Here is a 22,132-nt window from a genome sequence, read left to right on the forward strand (position 1 = left end):
ATGATGCCTCCTATGCGACTCACCGAAGCAGTTTGTTTATAAATATGGATCCAGCATGGCAGCAGACGCAAAGTTATCTTTCGATGCAGCCTTATGTTCTAAGTAGATTAGAACGCAAGTTTATTTTAAAAAAGAGCAACTTTTGGCGTTCACTCTACATATGTCATCCGGTATAATTTAAACTATTGGCTATGAGCTACACACAGGCGTATTTGTTAGACATTCGTATCGCCCAATAAACGGCTCTGGGCATTCGTAAACCACGATTCAAATACGAGAAAATTAACAAGTGGTTCTCAGACCACGAATCATGACGAACTTGTCATGACGTGGTTTGCCGTTAGCAAGGCTACATAACTCTACAAATATACGCCTTTGTTTACGTTTGTGTGTTGGTCTGCAACCACTTTCTTGCACCCACAACCGCTTCTGAGGAACTACATTGCTTTGGTGAAGAATAAAGTGAATGAACTTTAAAATTAATTCTAAAATGAATATTCATATTACTACACTTTATTTTTTTGTGAAATCTGTTTGAGTATGTGTGTGTGTGTGTGTGTCGCAGTTCAGGAAGTTTGTGAGGCAGAAGGGAGTGGGGGCAGAGCCGGTAAAGAGTTAAGCTTCCTGACAGCCTGATGGATGAAGCTGTCCTTCAGTCTGCTGGTCCTGGCCTGGAGACTCCGCAGTCTCCTCCCTGATGGCAGCAGGCTGAAGAAGCTCTGCATGGGGTGGGATGGATCTGCTGCTATGCAGAGGACTTTTTTGGTGAGACGGGTGCTATAGATGTCTTGGAGAGAGGGGAGAGGGACACCAATGATCTTCTCGGCTGCTCTGCTCTGCTCTGGACGCATTGCAGGCTCCAAACCACACAGTGATGCAGCTAGACAGGATGCTCTCGATGGTTCCTCGGTAGAATGTGTACATGATGGGGGCTGGTGCCCTTGCTCTTCTTAGTTTGCAGAGGAAGTAGAGACGCTGCTGTGCTTTCTTGGCTATTGCAGTGGTGTTGTTTGTCCAGGAGAGATCCTGAGTGATGTGCACACCCAGGAACTTGGTGCTGCTCACTCTCTCCACAGACGCACCATTGATGGTCAGAGGAGCATGCTGAGTGTTCGCTCTCCTGAAGTCAACAACAATCTCCTTCGTTTTCTCCACATTCAGAGAGAGGTTGTTGTCTCTGCACCATGCGGCCAGGCGGCTCACCTCACTTCTGTAGTTCGTCTCATTCCTGTTGCTAATGAGACCCACCACAGTTGTGTCGTCCGCAAACTTAATGAAGAGGTTAGAGCTGTGTGACGGAGTGCAGTCATGGGTCAGCAGAGTGAAGAGGAGGGGGCTCAGCACACATCCCTGAGGTGCCTCCGTGTTCAGAATGATAGTGCTGGATGTGTTACTGCCGACCCGTACTGCTTGTGGTTTTCCTGTGAGGAAATCCAAGAGCCAGTTACACAGTGAGGTGTTGAGTCCCAGCTGTACCAGTTTTTGTGTGAGCTGTTGTGGTATAATAGTGTTAAATGCTGAACTGAAGTCAATGAACAGCATTCGGACATTTAAGTCTTTTTTGTCCAGATGTGTGAGTGCAGAGTGGAGTGCAGTGGAGATGGCGTCATCGGTCGAGCGGTTGGGCCGATACACAAACTGGAAGGGGTCCAGGGAGGAGGGTAGAACAGTTTTAATGTGCTGCATGACTAGCCGTTCAAAGCACTTCATGAGGATGGGAGTAAGTGCAACTGGACGGTAGTCATTAAAACAGGAGGGAGGTGACTTTTTTGGCACCGGAATGATCGTGGTTGCTTTGAAACAGGTGGGGACGACAGCCTGGGAGAGTGAGATGTTAAAGATGTCTGTGAAGACATCAGTGAGTTCCACTGCAGTCTCTCAGGCTCCGTCCACACGAAGCGGGTGCGTTCCCTATCCGATAATTTTTTTTCCCTCATTCTAAAAAAGGTTCCGTAAACACGAAACCACTGAAAACGGTGTAGTATATATGCCAGGCCTGTATGGGGTGCTGTAATTCTGCCATAGATATACACTATACATGCGAACATTATCGCTTGTTGCTCATAACAGTTGCATAGAAGCAATAGATTTTGCTGTAATAAAGGTAGTAGGCTTAGTAGCAACACGAACACAATCATGTAGTCCGCCAATATTGTTGTTGCTTTTACGTGTGACGCAGCCGACACGTGATGTGATGACATCATCGTTTCACAAAATATACGGATTGGCTGTACACACGAAACCGCGAGGGTGTCGTTTTCAGATTTATCCACTTTGGAACCCGGTTTCAAAAAATAGCGGATTCAGTCTCCTAAAACGCCGGATCCGTGTGGATGAAACCCCAATACGATAAAAAATGTATACGTATTCAGCGAAACGCGTCTCCGCGTGGACAGGCCCTCAGTACACGACCAGGAATTTTGTCAGGGCCCGGAGAAACACAATTTTTAAGTCTGCATGATTGAAATCCCCAGCCACGATGAGAAAAGCATCAGGGTGGGCTGTCTGCTGCTCACTGATGTGCTGGTACAGTTCATTTAGTGCTTCACTCCTGTTGTTGCCATTGGAGGTGGGAGGGTTGTACACAGCAAACAGCAGTATAGCTGAATATTCCCTCGGTAGATAGAATGGCCTGCACTTTATGACCATAAACTCCAGCACTGGTGAGCAGTATTTGCAGACCGCAACAGCATCGCGGCACCAGGCGTCATTGATGTAAACACAAAGTCCACCACCGCGGGTCTTACCTCCTGCGACAACAACCCTGTCGGCCCGATAGCATGTTAGCTGGTCGAGCTGAATGGCACGGTCCGGGACACTGTCGCTGAGCCATGTTTCCGTGAACACAAAAACACAACAGTCCTTTACATTCCTCTGAGATGAACGTAGTAGTCGGATGTAGTCCATTTTGTTATCCAATGAGCGTACGTTTGCCAGAACGATGGAGGGTATACCGGGTTTGTGTGGGCTACTTTTTGCAACATGAAAACATTTTTGACACCCTGGAATGGAGTGGGCAAGACGGACAGTAGATTATCGGAGGCAGTGTGAACAGGAGCGCTGTAAGGCACAGTCAGGATGATTCAAAGGACCCGGCGATGAAGGGAAGTCTCAGAGCAATGACGATTTCTGACTTTATATAAATGCTTTAATGTGAGTTTTTTTTATATTTTGGTTTAATTGTTTTATGTATGTGTTTTCTGAAGCAAAACCAAGAAATGCAATCGGAATTGTAGTGTGTAACGCAATCGTTCAGCGCTGGAATACCTCTTCACAGGTGCCAGAAGATGATCGACTACAAATCTACAAGATTTGTTCAGTTTATTCAGTAAATGTTTGACTTTATAAAGTAAAATGCAGACACTCTCCCTCAGTTACCAGCCTCTAGGGGGTCAATTCCCCTCCCTGGTTGATTGTTATGTCGCGAGACGCGCCTTCCAGGAGGGGGGAGTTAGGTCACATTTATAGACAGATTTTGCCTTGTTTTTCCCGTCTTTGTTTCTGTTTGGTTCAAGATTCCTTGTTTAGTCATGTTTAGTTAATTGTTTCCTGCTGCACCTGAATTTCATATAAGTTCTGCTTGTCCCTTCCTTTTTGACCGGTGTTGGATGTGTGTTCCCCTCCTTACTTGTCTGGATTACCCTTTGTGGATTTTTTTTTTTTAAACTTTCGTTTAATTCTCATCTCGTTGCATACACACAGTCGGGACATTATCAAGGTAAAAGTGATAAAAGGCTAAAAAAGGCTTAAAGTATTATGTGTGACTTTGGAAGTGCAAAGAGTGAAGGGTTTTCCCCACTGTGTGAACAGTGTACAGTTAAAGTCCATCTTTCAAGTTGAAGATCACTGTGAATGAGCATGTAGATAAATAGTGTAGGAACCAGTATTTCTTGAAAATATAAGTCAAAATACGCTATTTAGGCTTCTGGAGTCGTTTTTGAGAGAGAATTTTACTTCCGCATCTGAAAAACTGGCAAAAGCGGCAGTGACGTCACGGCCGGTAGAGCGGTCAATGTAAACCATAGGAAAACAATGGATCGCAATGACTGTTCGGACGCAGAGAACATTTAAAATGTTTATTTACACTCGTATGACGAACCACACACACAAATATGAGCCGGTTATGTGGCCAAGAGAGCAGGGACATGCCAGGATTAAAAAGAACAACGATCAGAGACAAATTAAGTTATAATGTGAGGAGAACAGGGCAGGTGTCTGAGAGAGATCAGTGTTAGCTGACGATATCTAATCTGGCAAAATCATAGCATTGGTCACCTAGAAGTATTGATTCTACTTACCTGTAACACAAACGAATAATTGTTGATCAAGCGTGTCATACTCGTTAATATCCAAAGTCACGTGATATAGTGGGTTCTTATTACCGCACACGCGAAAGATAAACACCTTTTTGTTTTATTATATGCTTCTATGGGAAATGCCCCCAAACTTGATGTGCTGACTCTGCACTTTGAGGCTTGCTGTCTGAAATCAAAATAGATAGCTTATATGCATTTCAGTCAAAGGCATGAGTAAGTTTATGGTAGAGATAATTTATTACTCTGATCAAAATACTTGTACGTACAAATAAACAGTAAAATGTAATCTCAATTACAGGTTGACTATATTTAGGTCACAAATACCTATGAAGTAAAACTTTTTTTTTTTTTTGAACTTTTTCTTTTCTTTTATTAAAACTTGCTATAAAAGTTATACATCAGAGATAGACAATAGGGAGAATTTTTTTTTTTACAGAAATATAAGAGACCATAAAAAAAAAAAAAAAAATAAAAGCATACACATAAAAAGAGAATCCATATCCGTAGATATATATTGTTGCATACATATTCCACACCACTATGTATAGCCCTTTAACTATTACTATGTATTATTCTTAAGACTGGGCTCCATCTTGTTTCAAAGAGATTCATCTGGAGTCTTAGGGAATATGTTATTCTTTCCATTTCGTAAATTTCTCTGATTTTTTGGATCCACTGTTCATATGTGGGTGAGTCTAATTTGAGCCATTTGGATGTGATGCATTTTAAGGCTGCAGAAAATAATATTTGAAGTAGATAATTCAATCTCCTTTCCTTAATGCCTTCAGGTATTACACCTAAAATAAAGTAAAACTTTTTAATGCCATTGGTATAAGACAATTAATATTGACAGGATACAGTCAAGTTGTCTGCTGGTATTCATCAGGAAGCCCTTACCTGCATGTGTTGTGTCAGCTATTAAACAGGTTATAGAGGAAGGATTACTTTATAAAGGTTTTGAATGGCCCCATTCTGGTGACAATCAATAAAAAAATTATCACAATAACAAATTGTCTTAATGTATAAATGTTTTTATGAGGTCAACAACACATATATATCAAGCAGATCTGCATTTATGGCTCATTCAATTCAGTTTAATTTATGCAGCAATAAATCGTAAATATTACTTCATAGTACTGTTAATACCCAACTTAAAACACACAACTAGATGTATCAAACATATACAACTGAAAGAAAAATATTTTCAGTGTGGTTATCACACTAATGTGTTATTTTAGAGGTGGTTAATAACAGCTGGCTCCACTGCTTAAGATCTTCACACAGCCTCATGTCTTGCAATGTCTCCCAAAACCCTAAAAACACACATGACAAAAAAATCACAAATTAGCTGTGCAAACAATGTGACTAAGCTGTAGGGATGTGCGGTATACCGGTACTGTGAAAATACCGGTATTTATTTTTTTTAAACGGTACAATATCAAAAGTTTGCTCAGTTCGGTATTTCATCCGCTGTTCCGATTTTCACCACTATGCGGCAGTGTTCCGCAAACTGGCGTAAAACCGGCAAGCGTGATAACAGACAAACGGCTCACACAGATGAAACGCGCTCTGCAGCGGTCAAAGGAGCTAGCAAAAAAATAAAGACTGAAAAGATATGTATATGTGAACCCATTTTATTCAGTCCCAAAATCACAATCCAACCTGTATCCTCTACTCTGTTGGGTTTGTTGTTGTTGTTGTTGCATTCTGGTTGCATTCAAATTTTCTTTGTGATAAAGACTGAAAATATGTGACCCTGGACCACAAAACCAGCCATAAGCTTACATTTTACAAAACTGAGGTGTATATATCACATGAAAGCTGAATAAATAAGCTTTCTATTGATGTATGGTTTGTTAGGATAAGACAATATTTGGCCGAGATACAACTATTTGGAAATCTGGAATCTGAGGGTGCAAAAAAATCAAAATACTGAGAAAATCACCTTTAAAGTTGTCCAAATTAAGTTCTTAACAATGCATATTACTAATAAAAAAATACATTTTGATATATTTATAGTAGGAATTTTACAAAAAATCTTCATGGAACATGATCTTTACTTAATTTCCTAACGATTTTTGGCATAAAAAAAAAAATTAAATAATTTTGACATAAAATGTATTTTTGGCTATTGCTACAAATATACTCCAGCGACTTAAGACTGGTTTTGTGGTCCAGGGTCACATATATTAAGAGATTACTTTATTTTAATTAGATCTCTTCAGTTTTGTTTCTTCTAAAATCAAAATTGTAGTTTTTATTATTTTTTTGTAACAATTTCTTTGCACAGTTGTTCATAGAGTTTTCAATTCACCTATATTTGCCTGTTTCCTTTTTTTTTTTTTTTTTTTTTACCTATGGTATCGATTTGGTATCGATACCAAGGTATTAGATCCTAGTATCGTACCGAAGTCAAAATTGTGGTATCGAGCCATCCCTACTAAGCTGTAGACTTGATGATTATAATATTAACAAACGGAGGATAACTGACCAGTAATGCCTTCTCATATGGTACCATTTTTACATGGTTCTTAAACTTACATTGCTAATGCCTACAAGCTAGCTACAGTGCTTAACCTCGACTTATACACATCTCATTGTGTCTCATTATTTAAATAAATATGTTCACGGATTTGGTCGTTTTGCGAAGTTATGAGAAGAAAAAACAAGACTTACGGTGCACAGTTCATGTTTTCGTCTGCATCTCTGACGTCTTCGGACGAACCAGGCTGACCGCAGAGCCGATGAAGCTGCTGTGTGCACCGAAGGAACTGCAACAGTTTTGACCCTCACTTGGTTCTTGCTTCGGCATCCCATATTGAACTGTATCGTATCGCCGGGATGATAATCCTCCGGTGTAAAGTGAACACGTTTTTCGAAGCATATAGCGCCGTTCTTTTTATTGTAAGTAAACCCGTGGACATGATGTCCTGACAGGCTGGAGTTTGCACAGCCTCCATAAACACAATAATTTACCATGACAAAGATCAATTGAAACTAGATAAAAAGTTTGTTAGCAAACTTTAAGTTGGCTTGAGAAAGCCTAGCCAGTAAGTTTTAAGTAGTTTTAAAAGCTTTTAGTTTAAAGAAAGTTTAAAGGTTTTCAGTTTGAAATAGTTTTAGTTTGATTTATAAAGTTTGAAGATAGATAGGCTAGATAGATATAAATAGTTTGAAAATAGATAGATTTATAGATATAAATAGTTAGAAGATATAAATAGTTTGAATGTGAATAGATGCTAAGGTGTTGCTATGCGGTTGCTAAGGTACCCAGGGTGGTTGCTAAGGTGTTGCTATGCGGTTGCTAGCATTATTTAAGCAAGACTAGCAAGTTGTTAACATGATTTTTAGCACGACTAGCAAGTCGCTAGCATGATTTTAGCACGACTAGCAAGTCGCTAGCATGATTTTAGCATAATTTTAGCATGACTACCAAGTCGCTAGCATGATTTTACCATGATTAACAAGTCGCTAGCATGATTTTAGCACGACTAGCAAGTCGCTAGCATGATTTTAACATAATTTTAGCATGACTACCAAGTCGCTAGCATGATTTTACCATGATTAACAAGTCGCTAGCATGATTTTAGCATGATTTTAGCATTACTACCAATTCGCTAGCATGATTTTAGCATTATTTCAGCATGACTAGCAAAGTCGCTAGCATGATTCTAGCATGACTAGCAAGTCGTTAACATGATATTAGCATGACTAGCAAGTCACTAGCATGATTTTAGCAAGACTAGCAAGTCGTTAGCATTATTTAAGCAAGACTAGCAAGTCGCTAACATGATTTTTAGCATGACTAGCAAGTCGCTAGCATGATTTTACCATGACTAACAAGTCGCTAGCATGATTTTAGCACGACTAGCAAGTCGCTAGCATGATTTTAGCATGACTAGCAAGTCGCTAGCATGATTTTAGCACGACTAGCAAGTCGCTAGCATGATTTTAGCATGACTAGCAAGTCACTAGCATGATTTTAGCATGACTAGCAAAGTCGCTAGCATGATTCTAGCATGACTAGCAAGTTGTTAGCATGATATTAGCATGACTAGCAAGTCACTAGCATGATTTTAGCAAGACTAGCAAGTCGCTAGCATGATTTTAGCACGACTAGCAAGTCGCTAGCATGATTTTAGCATGACTAGCAAGTCGCTAGCATGATTTTAACATTATTTTAGCACGACTAGCAAGTCGCTAGCATGATTCTAGCATGACTAGCAAGTCGCTAGCATGATTTTAGCATGACTAGCAAGTCGCTAGCATGATTTTAGCAAGACTAGCAAGTCGCTAGCATGATTTTAAACATGACTACCAAGTCGCTAGCCTGATTTTAGCATGACTAGCAAGTCGCTAGCATGATTTTAGCATTATTTTAGCATGACTAGCAAGTCGCTAGCATGATTTTAACATGACTAGCAAGTTGCTAGCATGATTTTAGCACGACTATCAAGTCGCTAGCATGATTCTAGCATGACTAGCAAGTCGCTAGCATGATTTTTAACATGGCTAGTAAGTCGTTAGCATGATTTTAGCATGACTAGCAAGTCGCTAGCATGATTCTAGCATGACTAGCAAGTCGCTAGCATGATTTTTAACATGGCTAGTAAGTCGCTAGCATGATTTTAGCATGACTAGCAAGTCGCTAGCATGATTCTAGCATGACTAGCAAGTCGCTAGCATGATTTTTAACATGGCTAGTAAGTCGCTAGCATGATTTTAGCACTACTAGCAAGTCGACTAGCAAGTCGCTAGCATGATTCTGGCATGACTAGTAAGATAGATAGATAGATAGATAGATAGATAGATAGATAGATAGATAAGGTTTAAAGATAGATAGATAGATAGATAGATAAGGTTTGAAGATAGATAGATAGATAGATAGATAAGGTTTGAAGATAGATAGATAGATAGATAGATAGATAGATAGATAGATAGATAAGGTTTGAAGATAGATAGATAGATAGATAGATAGATAGATAGATAGATAGATAGATAGATAGATAGATAGATAGATAGATAAGGTTTGAAGATAGATAGATAGATAGATAGATAGATAGATAAGGTTTGAAGATAGATAGATAGATAGATAGATAGATAGATAGATAGATAGATAAGGTTTGAAGATAGATAGGTAGATAGATAGATAGATAGATAGATAGATAGATAGATAGATAGATAGATAGATAGATAGATAGATAGATAGATAGATAGGTAGATAGATAGATAGATAGATAGATAGGTAGATAGATAGATAGATAGATAGATAGATAGATAGATAGGTAGATAGATAGATAGATAGATAGATAGATAGATAGATAGATAGATAGATAGGTAGATAGATAGATAGATAGATAGATAGGTAGATAGATAGATAGGTAGATAGATAGATAGATAGATAGATAGATAGATAGATAGGTAGATAGATAGATAGATAGATAGATAGGTAGATAGATAGATAGGTAGATAGATAGATAGATAGATAGATAGATAGATAGATAGATAGGGTTTGAAGATAGATAGATAGATAGATAGATAGATAGATAGATAGATAGATAGATAGATAGATAGATAGATAGATAGATTGATAGATTGATAGTTTAAAGCTTAATTGAGTATCAATGGCTTCTAGCAGTTTACATTAAACATAGTTCAAACAGACATGGACTTTTGGTCAATGAAAGTCTATGGGACCTTTTTATGATTTTTAATATTAACTCAAAACAGTCTGAAAAGATATAGCACACTAAGTCTGAACAGTATGAAGATCTGACCCGAGTTTGGAGTATGTAGCTTGAACGGTCTAGGAGGAGATAGTGTCTAAATATTTTTCGGTAAAAAAAAAGAAGAAGAAGAAGAAGAAGAAGAATAATAAGTTTAAATAGGATTTCAGTAAGTTGGCTTTCCCAAGCCAACTTAATTAAAAATAACGACTGAAAACACACTACTCACGACTGCTCCTATTGAATAGCAACAGAGCTAGGCGAACGACTACCTGTCTTGACGTCATATGACGCGGTCTGGAAAAAAAGCTGTTTTTGAGAGCGGTCAAGGAAATCGTCACTTTGTCTCCTAAATTTGTGCCCTTATGTCTTGTAAAATATTTTCAAATCCTACATTAACGATTTGTATTGTATTTTCATACACGAATATATGTTTATCTCGAATTTTTTTACTTGCAACATGGACTTTAAAAGTGACCGAACAGTGTAATTTGGCAACAGTAAAAATTCTGTGCAAATGAGAATTCTATGAAGTGTTTAAAGTATGTGCTAAAAGTTATGAGTTGTAAAATGTAGCTTGGCTGGTAGGTAACAGAAAATAAATATAATGGGTTGATGAGAAGCTATTTGTGCTTGGATAGAGGCAGGGTATGAAAATGTGTTACTGCTGAATACATCTATTTAATAATAATAATAATTAAAAAAATACTATCTTTAATATATAATTAACAAGAAAATGAATGAAGGCCCACTGCTTATGATTGTTTATTGTAGCAAATATATATGAATGTGTACAGTACGTATATCTACTGTATATACAGGCTACTGAAAGCACAACAAAGAATGAACTGCAGATTTAAAAAAGACCTGCACAAAACTAGAATAATATTTCCACGCTTCTCCTGATTAAGTCCATAAACATATTACAACATTAAATTGAGATTAACCAAACAATACACTAAAATAAACTTAAAATCAATGGGAACAAGTAATTTTGTTCAGTTTATTGTTGCTTTTCCCAGGAAGGTAAAAGTTTTATTAATATTTTGATTAAAATAAATCAACACATGGAATTCAGTGACAAAACTTTTCATAATCACAATTTGAGGGAATCTACTGTAATCACTCAATATTTGAAACTGCAATAAAGCATATGGTCTGGTATGGCCTCCGAAGTACAAAAACAAAAAGGTGAAGGATGCATGAAGGTGATCAGATGTAGCCCACATTCATCTCCAGTGGGAACAGCCTTGATTTCACACAGCTTTTTTCTCAGTTCACTCTTGAACAAAGAACAGAGTCTTACATTTGCATGAGTGTTCTGTAAATGTGATCAAAAACAATGTTTTAGTACTTTGACTACAATTTAATGTGTTTCAAAATGAATGTGTATATGATTGTAGAAATTGCTCCTTTTTCTAAACCTCTTCTTGCACTGAAGAAAACGGCAGTTTGTTTCCAGAATGAGTTTGCGAATGACGTTTAATGCTGCTTAGACACGTGAAACTCTTCTCACACTGAACACACTTGTACGGTTTCTCTCCAGTGTGAACTCTCATGTGAATCTTAAGGTTTACTTTAACATTGAAACTCTTTCCACACTGTTCACAGGTGTAAGGTTTCTCTCCAGTGTGAATGCTCAAGTGAACCCTGAGGTTTCCTTCTCTTGAACAACTCTTTCCACAGTGATGACACATGAAAGGCTTTTCTCCCATGTGAGTTACTACATGAGTCTTAAGATGTTCCCTCTCTGTGAAACTCTTTTTGCACTGATGACATTTAAAACTCTTCTTTCTTGAGTGAACCTTCATGTGATTAATAAGGTTTGCGCAGTGTCTGAAACTCTTCCCACATTGATCACATTTAAATGGACTCTCTCCAGTGTGACTTCTTATGTGAGCCTTGAGGTTTCCTTTATACGTGAAACTCTTTCCACACTGAGGGCAGATGAAAGACTTCTCTCCAGTGTGAATTCTCATGTGGACAGTAAGTGTACTTTTCTGTGTAAAACTCTTTCCACACTGAGGACATACGAACGGCTTCGTTTCGGTGTGAATTTTCATGTGAGCCTCAAGAACAGAATTTCGTGTGAAACTTTTTCCACAGAGTTTGCAGATGAAAGGTCGCTCTCCGGTATGAATTCTCATGTGGATATTAAGTTGACTTTTCAGAGTAAAACTCTTTCCACATTGATCACACTGGAATGGATTCTCTCCAGTGTGATATCTTAGGTGAGTCTTAAGTTTTCTATTACATGTGAAACTCTTCCCACACTGTTGGCAGATGAAAGGCTTCTCTCCAGTGTGAGCTCTCATGTGGACAATAAGGTTTTTTTTCTGCGTAAATCTCTTTTCACACTGAGGGCAGTCAAAAGGCTTCTCTCCAGTGTGAGTTTTCATGTGGACATCAAGGTATTTTTTCTTTGTAAAACTCTTTCCACACTGAGGGCATATTAACGGCTTCTTTTCAATGTGAACTTTCATATGAGTCTTAAGATCTCCATTTCGGGAGAAACTCTTCCCACACTGTTGGCAGCTGTAAGGTCTCTCTCCCGTCTGAATTCTCATGTTAGAATTAAGGTTTGTACTTTGTGTTTTTATATTTTTTTCTGGTGAGGAAGTCTTTTTATTCTGTGAGCAACTAATTGATTTTTCTTCAGTTTTGAAATCATGTTCCTCATTTTGATCTTTCTCTTCTGTTTCATTGAGTTCTTGACTCTCCTCTTTCAGTGCCATCAGGTCTGAGGTGAAATAAGAAATATGTAAGTTAACAGCAGTTTAATGGCACAAAGCAACATCAAAACACCTAGACTAATGCTGTCAATTAATTAAAAACTAACTATTTGACAATAAACAATTTCATATTAAATCTCCAAATTAATGTGAAACAACATAAAGATTGTACATTTAAAATATGGGGCTTATTGGCATCTTTTCACCAAGTAGCCTATTGTTAATGGAGACCAGTCTCATTGAGACAAATACTGCTACTGATCTGTCTCTTTTAAATGCATTTCCTTCCAATTTTAGCCAGTAATTATAGCCATAATTAAAAACTTTATTTGTAACATATATATTGTTGTGCTTTTGTCACAACTACCATAATTATTAAAAAAAACACCAGCTCCTTTAAAAAAAAAAAACATAATCTGCCCTGTTTATCTTCACGCTACAGAATTTAAAAGCACATGTAAGTACATGTAACATCATTATGTATTTAAAATACAAAATATGAGTAACTATTCAATTAACCTGCACTGCTAGTCAGGACTCCCAGGAGGAAATCAGAAAGCCAAGCATTATGGAAATACAAATACAAAATCATGTAACATCATAGTCCAATGGAATTGCAACTAAACTTGTCTCTCCGATCGGCTTTAAGACACAATCTAATCTTGAAAAAGCATCTTGAAGTAAGCCATTTTCTTTCTTTGAAAACAGTGCTGTCAACACTGTTCTTGTTGTTAATTTACAACATATGGTATGTTTAAGCAACTCTTAAAGAAGAATTGTGCTGTTTTCCTGAATATTAGCACGATTGCAAATGTGATACTGACTTTATTCAATTCAAAAGACTGAGACTTGTTAAGGAAAAGTGGCATAACAGGTCCTCTTTAACTCCCATCACAGCACAGATATTGAGCAAATTAAAGTTGTATTTATATTCTAGTGCTATTGGATCTCTCAGAAAACAAAACTTTTCCTTAAAGCAACACTAAGTAACTTTTCCCTCAATGCTCCCTCTACAGGTTGGAAGCGGAATTGTCCATTACCGCTGTCGTAAACTACTAAGCCTACTGTTGCGTCATATTAACGTTATTTGTTTGGAGGCCATCCAGGACCGGCATTGGAAATTACGATGTCCAGTGACAAGGTAGAGTGTGTTGTATGACTTTATAAAAGTATGAAAAGCTTTTGTTAAGCCTGCCGTAAAGCAAGTCGAATTTGTAGTCTCATTTGAACTACAAAACCGTGACCCGACGACCCAAACTTACATAGTGCTGTTATGGCCGATAGAGGGTCGCAAAGCGAATACGAAAGTGCTGTTGCACCCTGTTATGAGTTGATGAACCACTGACACGAGTTCAGAAACATTATTTCAAGGTAAAAACAACTCTTTAGTGTTGACAATTCCACCTCCAACCTGTAGAGGGAGCGTTGAGGGAAAAGTTAAAAAAGCATTTGTGGGATAGAGTTAACACCGTTTAGTTCGTGTCCATCTGACAACTGACACTCAGTATTCACTCCTCTGCTTTTTTTGTTGCATATGATTCCCTTGAAAGACATCACATTGTAACTATAGCTGATCATACTCTATAGTTCTTCACACCCTGACAAGATTACACAACTATATATATTTAAAAACTTAACAAGCGAAAGAACAACGACCAAAAACCTCCACCCATCTAGATCATGATTGAGGAATGTACAGTTATTTTTCCACAATTAATCTTTGGGTTACAAGTCCAACCATTAGGCCACTACTTACATTAAGACAGCCGTACACAGTGCGAATTCAGACGGTCGGAAGACCATATGGCCACGCACACGTCATGAGTGACGGACGCAGTGTTACACGGCACGATTTTAAAACCTGACGATTTCCGAGGAAATCACATTACAGAAGTTCCGCGCCAAAAACATGGACTCTGAGGAGGAGATCGTTTTCTTCATGGCAGCAATGGCTTGAGAAAAAACTACAGCTAGCGATAACTGTAGCAAACAATAGGTGACAGCTGTAAAATGTCATGACCCTGTCGTGATAAATGCTGCTCGATACATCATACAGCGCTCGCTGTTCTTGCCAGAGTTCAGCAAGTTTATCCTCTTTCTCCATAGTCCAAATTCTCTTTCAATCCGACAGCAGCTCACAAAGTTTTTTGACATGTTTAAAAATGATCGTGAGGAACGGGAAGTGTTCGTAAGGCACTCTGCTCGTCTCGTAATTTCTCACACACCATACAAGCCCAGACCATACAAGAAAAGACGATTTCCTCTGATAACCAAAAAATAATAAATCGCATGCCAGCTCGTATGACCTCAAAAATCACACCGTGTACGACCGCCTTTAGTAATACTGAGGATGACAAAAAGTGTAAAAGTCACAACAGATGCACAAAAAAAGTCACTTTAGTGCACTAGTTAGGTGTTTGATCAACAGTTTATGTCTCTCTCTCAATTAAAATTTTGTTTTTTCTGCAGTTCAATATAAAGCTAGTGGTCACTGACTATTATTTGCTCACCAAATATCTTTAAATAAAGAACAAAGATAAACAGCAGGCAGTGACTCAAACAGGAGAAATGTTTATTTTATAAATAGGCTGGTGCTGGTGATTATTTATTGCTTGTTGTAATGAACATTCACTGCTATTTACATTTTAATATCAAACTTTTAAAGATAGCAAGAAAAAAAATCACAATTAAAACGAATGTCAAGTTAAAGATTAAAGTTGTTTGATGAATTATTTTTTTTGTCAGACCCTGTTTTATTGTTTTCTAATCTGAAGCAGGTACTGTTTAATGTTACACTAAATAACTTTTTTTTTCCTGTAGAGCTGCATTTTAATAAGGATCAAATGAGTGACTTTGAGAATGAAAACCAACCTGTTTGTTCCTCAGTATCTTCATGTTTGACTCTGAATGTTTCTTCAATCTTGATGTCTTCACTCTCCTCTTTAATAAACACCATCTTTATAATAGTGTCACGTGGATCTCAGTTGCTTCAGCAGTTTTACTGTGGGTTTGGTAGAAATAAAAATAAATGTAAACTAAATCTCTGGGTGCGTCTCAATCAGCTCCCTAGTTTAGTAGTCAGCACACTTGTAAGGGAGTCAGTCAGACTGAGTGTTAATGGACTTAATAAAAGAACACAAATACTCAAGGTTCACATTTGTATTTAGATTGCTATTTAGTATTTGCTGATTTGTATATTATATTTATTGGATTAAACTTTTATTTAAAAACATTTGCTATATAGTATTTGCTTATTTATGAAAACGTGCAATTGTTTGTAGATATTGTCATTCCACGTGTTTGTTGTTGTCGTTGCATTTCCAGTGTTTTGAGCAGCAGATGTCGTCAGTGAGCGGCGATTCGAGTGATTCAAGTCAGTGAATCATTTTGTGAATCGATTGATTCAGTTCATTCGGAATTTTGAAAAGATCCGTTTCTATCAACACAACCTGCCAATGTCCGAGTACTTTAGGAATAAATATTCACTATAGGCTCTAGGGACTACAGTGTTACTAAATAAAGCATTACAGTGGCTAACAATTCATTTCAGAGTTGTAATAGCAATTCTCTAAACACGTTGTACTGATTTAGACACTTTAAATTGTTAAGAGCACACACCTTTCTCCGTTTTGAATCCCAGATGCAGGAGCGCGCTGCAGCCTTATGACGTCACATCCCCACACCAAAATAAAAGTCTTGTTCGGTAAAATCAATATAATTTTACATTAAAAAATAATAAAAAGATACAGCTGTATCTATACCTAGAATAAGTTGAAGGGATCAACTGTAGATCTATCAAAAGTCAAATTTTTTACATCATAACATTTGTGATATTCTCAACCAAGAAGAGAGATTTAACTATTAACTGAATCCTTATAACAATGTATTCATCTTACTACATTTCTCCCCAGAACATAAAGACAGTAAATCAGACTGAAGCTATTTTTATTATTTATTAAAGGTCAATGACTGTAAATGATTACATTGACTGGGGTTTTGTAAAGTCTGAATAAAAAAAAAATCTTTAATAAAAATAGTTTAAATAATTTATTTTCAAATGTTAATGTGATTTACATTTTCACAGAGTATCTTTATTAAAATTGGCACACAGTCTAATAGGCTGTTCTAAAATGTGATTATAATATAAACAAGTTATCTATTACTGCAAACTGATTTACTTACAATTCAATTCCATTGAAGTTTATTTGTAAAGTATTGTTTTACGATACAAATCGTTGCACAAAATTACAGAAAATGTAAGTTTGTACAATATTTTTAGTTTGATTATGCACCATAAGGAGTTGTCTTATTTTAAGTGAGATCTGGCCAAACAGACCCAGACCAGTTAAGAGTGCTGGGGGTGACTCTCCTTTTACAATGTGCTAAATTATGTGTAGCAGTGAGCCTTAAACTTAAATGCCTGTTCCCTGTCAATGTTAAGTTATTTTTATTTTAATTATTTTAATATTTATAAATTTGTATATTTAGTTCCCCTCACATTCTTTGTTTTCTTATTATTGTAGTGATGGGAAGTTCGGATCATTTTACCGACTCGGATCTTTGAGTCTCGTTCAGCAAAATGAACAAATCTTTTTTCGAGTCATTTCGTTCATTTTGCCAAAATATAATTAAAAAGCTACGTTTTACTTCCATAACACATGTATGCTCATATTATATAACGTTGATCACACTACAAACAAGACAAAACTATAAGCTATTAGAAACAAAAGATTGATGCGTTGTTTACCTGGGTCTTCATGATTAGCTCCCTCACTTCTATCTGTCCAGGTTCGAGTCGTTCGTTCATTACGTGACAGCCCCATATAAGCTTAACTAACGCAGTCTGAGCCGGAAAGAGAATTGATTAGTTCATCTCTCGAGTCTTCGGGTCCGAGTCGTTTGTTCATCACGTGACAACCCCATACGCTTAACCTATGCTGCTGGAGCCGGAAACAGAATTGATTAGTTCATCTCTCGAGTCTTCGTGTTTGAGTCCTTCGTTCATAGTTGCGCAATTGCGCATGCGCGACTGAACGAATCACTCCCCGAGACGACTCGTTCTTCTCGAGTCACATAAAGATTCGTTCAAAATGAACGAATCGTTCAAGAACGACCCATCACTATATTATTGTGACAGGACAGTTGAGGAATGACAGAAAAGTACTTGGTGAAGAGAGAAGACTCGAGACAGGAATTGAACTTGGGTCTCTGTGAGCGCAGATGTGCTGTATCTCGACATGCTAACAAAAAGGCTATCGTCGCTGACCACATCGATCCATACTGTAGTAGGTATATCCAGTCAGCTCAAGACTGTGGCATCTCCATGTGATCTAGTTTATTATTGCTACTTGTTTAAAACTCACACAAGCTCTTTGCTGTTGCTATTTTTGCAAGTTGATCCTTTTGCGGTGCATATGTACAGAGAATGTAGATCTTTGTGTCTCACCACAAAACATCCCTCTATCCAGATGCCACTGGAGGAATAGTGAGCATAACACCCAATCAAGATAAAACAGTGTTATACGCTCTTGTTCTCCCAGGATATGGTTCAAACAAACCTCCACTTCCAGTTCCAGAGCTGCTGACAAATTAACACAATGTGCTAAATGTTTCAAGCTGGCTCTGGAAATTTGTGCACAGTGTCAGCAAATTGACTTTTGACCAAGTACATCACATCAAGACAGATTTTAGTCTGGCACTGATCCAAAGTGTCCTTTTATCGTTCAACAAAGAAAATCTTAAACGTAATTGGAAAGGGCTCGTCATTTCAGACTTCCCAAAACTGGGCCCCACACTGATTTTAATTTCAACTCAGAAGCCTCCCTGATATGTCTCATGCTTTTTTTTCACTCGCCACACAGTTAAAGTATATTTACATGTGTTATTTTTTATTTTTGTTTCTATTCGCCCCTATTTTGCATTTTCACATAATAAATGACAGCTATGTTGTATTTGTTTTCTTGCATTCTTCTTTTTGTTTTTCTAATGTGCTGTTGAAAATAAAGCCTTTATGCAGATATTCTGTCTCTGTCTTTTTTAAACCATAAACCATTCATTCCATAAAGATACTCTGAAATGGGTCATTCGGGTTTTTGCATTGAATTTCTCCAGCAAAATAAACAAAATACATGAATTTACTAAACACAACTAAACAAAAATGTAAAGAGGCTTCAACAGAATCTATGAACAATGTAATATAGTCACGGATGTGTGTGGAATTGAATGCATGAAGACGAGAATGCAGTAACTGGTAATAACTAAAGCTACGTCTACATTAATCCAGATACATTTGAAAAGAGTTGGAAAGAGTTTTCGTTTGAAAACGCTCTCCGTCCACACTAGCGTTTCTCTGTTTGCTTCACAAAAGTTATGCAAAACGAAACAGGCATTGATGATGAATGGAAGATCATCCAGATTGATGTCCATTGCCCTCTGTAATGCTCCAAATCGTGCTTTTAAACGTCCAAATGAGCATTCGATCACCATTCTGCATTTGCACAACCCAAAAGTACTGTTCCTGAGGAGTCCACACTACAACGCAAAAACAGCGTTTTCAAATTTATCCACTTTGGAGAGCATTTTCAAAAAGCTCCGTTTTCTTTGACAAAAACGCCATCTCAGTGTGGACGGAAGGCCAAAACGGAGAGAAAAAGATGCGTTTTCAAACGAAAACGTATTGGTGTGGACATGGCCAAAGGCATCATGTCCATCAGTCATTATGAAAATGTCCAGATCCATTCCTGCAGTCACACAGTCTTCAGTAACTGTATTATCAAAATATTTACTCAGATTGTCAGTTATTTGATAGAAATAGTGTATAACCAGAAAACTAAGTAGGGAGAACAGGTATCTTAAGACCCTGCTTGCAATATGCTAAAGTATTCGTATAAAGTATAAAGTACATAATGAAAAGAAGATTATATGACAATATAACCTTAATATTTAATATTGACAATGTAAACAGTGAAATTAAACTTTAAAAAAAATTATAGAAATTATAAAATAGATATTACACACACAAAGTTAATATTTGGCATAATATTTAGTTTTGGCATTCAATTATTTGTAATGTGGAAGGCCCTGAAGAACAAAGGTCAGTTCACTTACATGGAATTTAAAAAAAAAAAAAAGCATTGTTAGATTAATTTGTGAGAATGACAGGCATATTTTCTAGCTTTAAATTAATTTTTGATATAATTACCTATTAAATATGTTGTCCTTTCTGTCAAAGAGTTACATTTAACCAAACCTAAAACTTTTACAAAAATATACAAATTATTTTAATAACAAAAAGGAATTTACTGAAGTACAGGCTTCAATATTACAAAAAGAAGAAAGTAAGATCATTATTGTCAACTTTGTAAACTGCAGCAAATACATTTTTGTGTTCTCATCCGCCACGATAGCAAAAGAAAAAAATCCATGATAGTGTATCAGTGACTTTCCAAATAAGGGGAAAAAGTAAATAAATAACAAGAGGTTGATTAGTCTAAAGAGTGTATTATGTCAGATTTACAGTCACTCCCTCAGCCTTTGTATAGAAACACTTGCAGCAGTTGTTTTAGGTATGAATGTCAAGGTAAGAAAACACAAAGTATAGTGTTGTAAATGTACATTAATTTAACAAAATAAATTGTTTCTAGATATACAATGCTAATATTTGTGGAGATGCATGATCATATGCACATAAACACATCAGTGTGTAAACGGGACTTTTATTTTGGTCTGGTGATGTGACGTCATAAAGCGGCGCCCCTAGCGCTGCATTTGTTGTGATTCTGCTGAAGAAAGGTTTGTGCTTTTTACGTTTTTAATCAATGCAAACTGTTGTCAATTGAAACGTTTTTACAAGCTACACAAACTAAACGTGTCAATCTTAAATAAAACGTTGTAATTCTTTGTTATTTTTGCGAGTAAAGTGCACCCTCATATTAATAACAGAAAATGTGCAACTCAATTTGCTCCTTATTTGTGAATCAGTACATCGTTACAAGTAGAAAGTGAGAGAAAATGAGAATCCGAATCATCTGAACCGAATCAGTGGTGCAATGATTCAGTGATTCGAAGCGTTTGAATCGACTCATTCAGTGACAACAAACTAACAAACACAAACATGTATAATGATAACTTTCACAAACTGCAGATGTTTTTGTAAAAGTGTAATCTATTAAATGTTATATACAAATAATTGAATGCCCAAACTAAATAATGTCAAATATTAACTTTGTGTGTGTAATATCTATTTTAGTCTGGTCATTTACCATTATGTAGCCTATTACTCTGACTGAGTCTCTTACCAGTGCACTGACCGCTGTTGTGAGCACATAGAGATTTAGTTTACATTTATTTTTGAGAATAATTTACTTTCTGTTAATTTTTCTGATCTTAAACAGGACAAAAGTGTCCAAACATACAGAAAACCCCTCCTGAAGCAAATGAGATCCACGTGACACACTATTATAAAGATGGAGTTTATTAAAGAGGAGAGTGAAGACATGAAGATTGAAGAGACATTCAGAGTCAAACATGAAGATACTGAAGAACAAACAGGTTGGTTTCTTTATTGTTAAAGCTGAACTGATTTGATCCTTAAATGTCTAGCTCTACAGAAATGAATGATATTTGTGAGAATGTTTAAGAGTGTCGTAATTAAAGCGGTTTGTGGACAGACATGTTGAGATCACATGACCAGACAAATAATAAAATCCTGCGTTCACATTGGACATTTGTTATTATGGTAGAATGCTTTTAGGTTGAAGCAATAATACAGATTTAGCCTGAAAATTTTTGTTCTGTAACATTAAACCCAACATCTGCTTCTAAATTAAAAGCATTAATTTTTATCTCTTAATTATGCAGCAGTATCTGTTGTGCCAATTTTCTGTCCAAGTCAACAGGCAGAAAGCTTTTAGTGATTTACTTCTTGCAAGAAATTTGGGCAATTAATTGAAATACAATTTCAGCTTCCAACAACTGTAAAAATACGATAATCAAGATAAAACGATTAGTGTGCACCATTCTGCCCATTCCCTTTCCAGTGGAGCGGTTTCACTCCTCCATTAAACTTATTTTTAACCATCGTCAGTTATGTCTTTTCATATTTAAGCCTAAAATAGGAGCTTATCCTGTGACTGGAAAACAGGGACTAAAAAGAAGACGATATAATTAAAATATGATAGAAATGCTTGAACTGATTAAACAATGAACCAATTAATAGATTAATAAATACTGAGGAAAAAAACAGGTTGGATTTCATTCTCAAAGCTGAACTCACTCATTTGATCCTCTTTTAATTGTCCAGCTCCAAAAAAAATATTTTTTTTTGAAGAATGTCTTATCAGTGTTGTAACAAGTAGTT

The 22,132-nt window shown here is 36.8% G+C and overlaps 1 protein-coding gene across 1 annotated transcript in view; it reads right to left on the reverse strand.

Annotated features, from left to right (window-relative positions):
• The window catches only part of LOC141318642 (uncharacterized), a 190,646-nt gene extending 177,868 nt beyond the window's left edge, over nt 1-12,778 (reverse strand). The window contains exons 1-4 of the mRNA XM_073833208.1: nt 11,467-12,778; nt 11,270-11,324; nt 2,408-3,002; nt 1,204-1,288 (exon numbers count right to left, since the gene is read on the reverse strand). Of these exons, the coding sequence (XP_073689309.1) occupies nt 1,204-1,288; nt 2,408-3,002; nt 11,270-11,324; nt 11,467-12,777 (2,046 nt within the window). The 5' untranslated portion in view covers nt 12,778. The remainder of the gene's footprint in view (nt 1-1,203; nt 1,289-2,407; nt 3,003-11,269; nt 11,325-11,466) is intronic.
• Between the last annotated feature and the right edge of the window lie 9,354 nt (nt 12,779-22,132).

Source organism: Garra rufa, chromosome 1 (genome assembly GCF_049309525.1).
Source record: "Garra rufa chromosome 1, GarRuf1.0, whole genome shotgun sequence".
NCBI classification, from domain to species: Eukaryota; Metazoa; Chordata; class Actinopteri; order Cypriniformes; family Cyprinidae; genus Garra; species Garra rufa.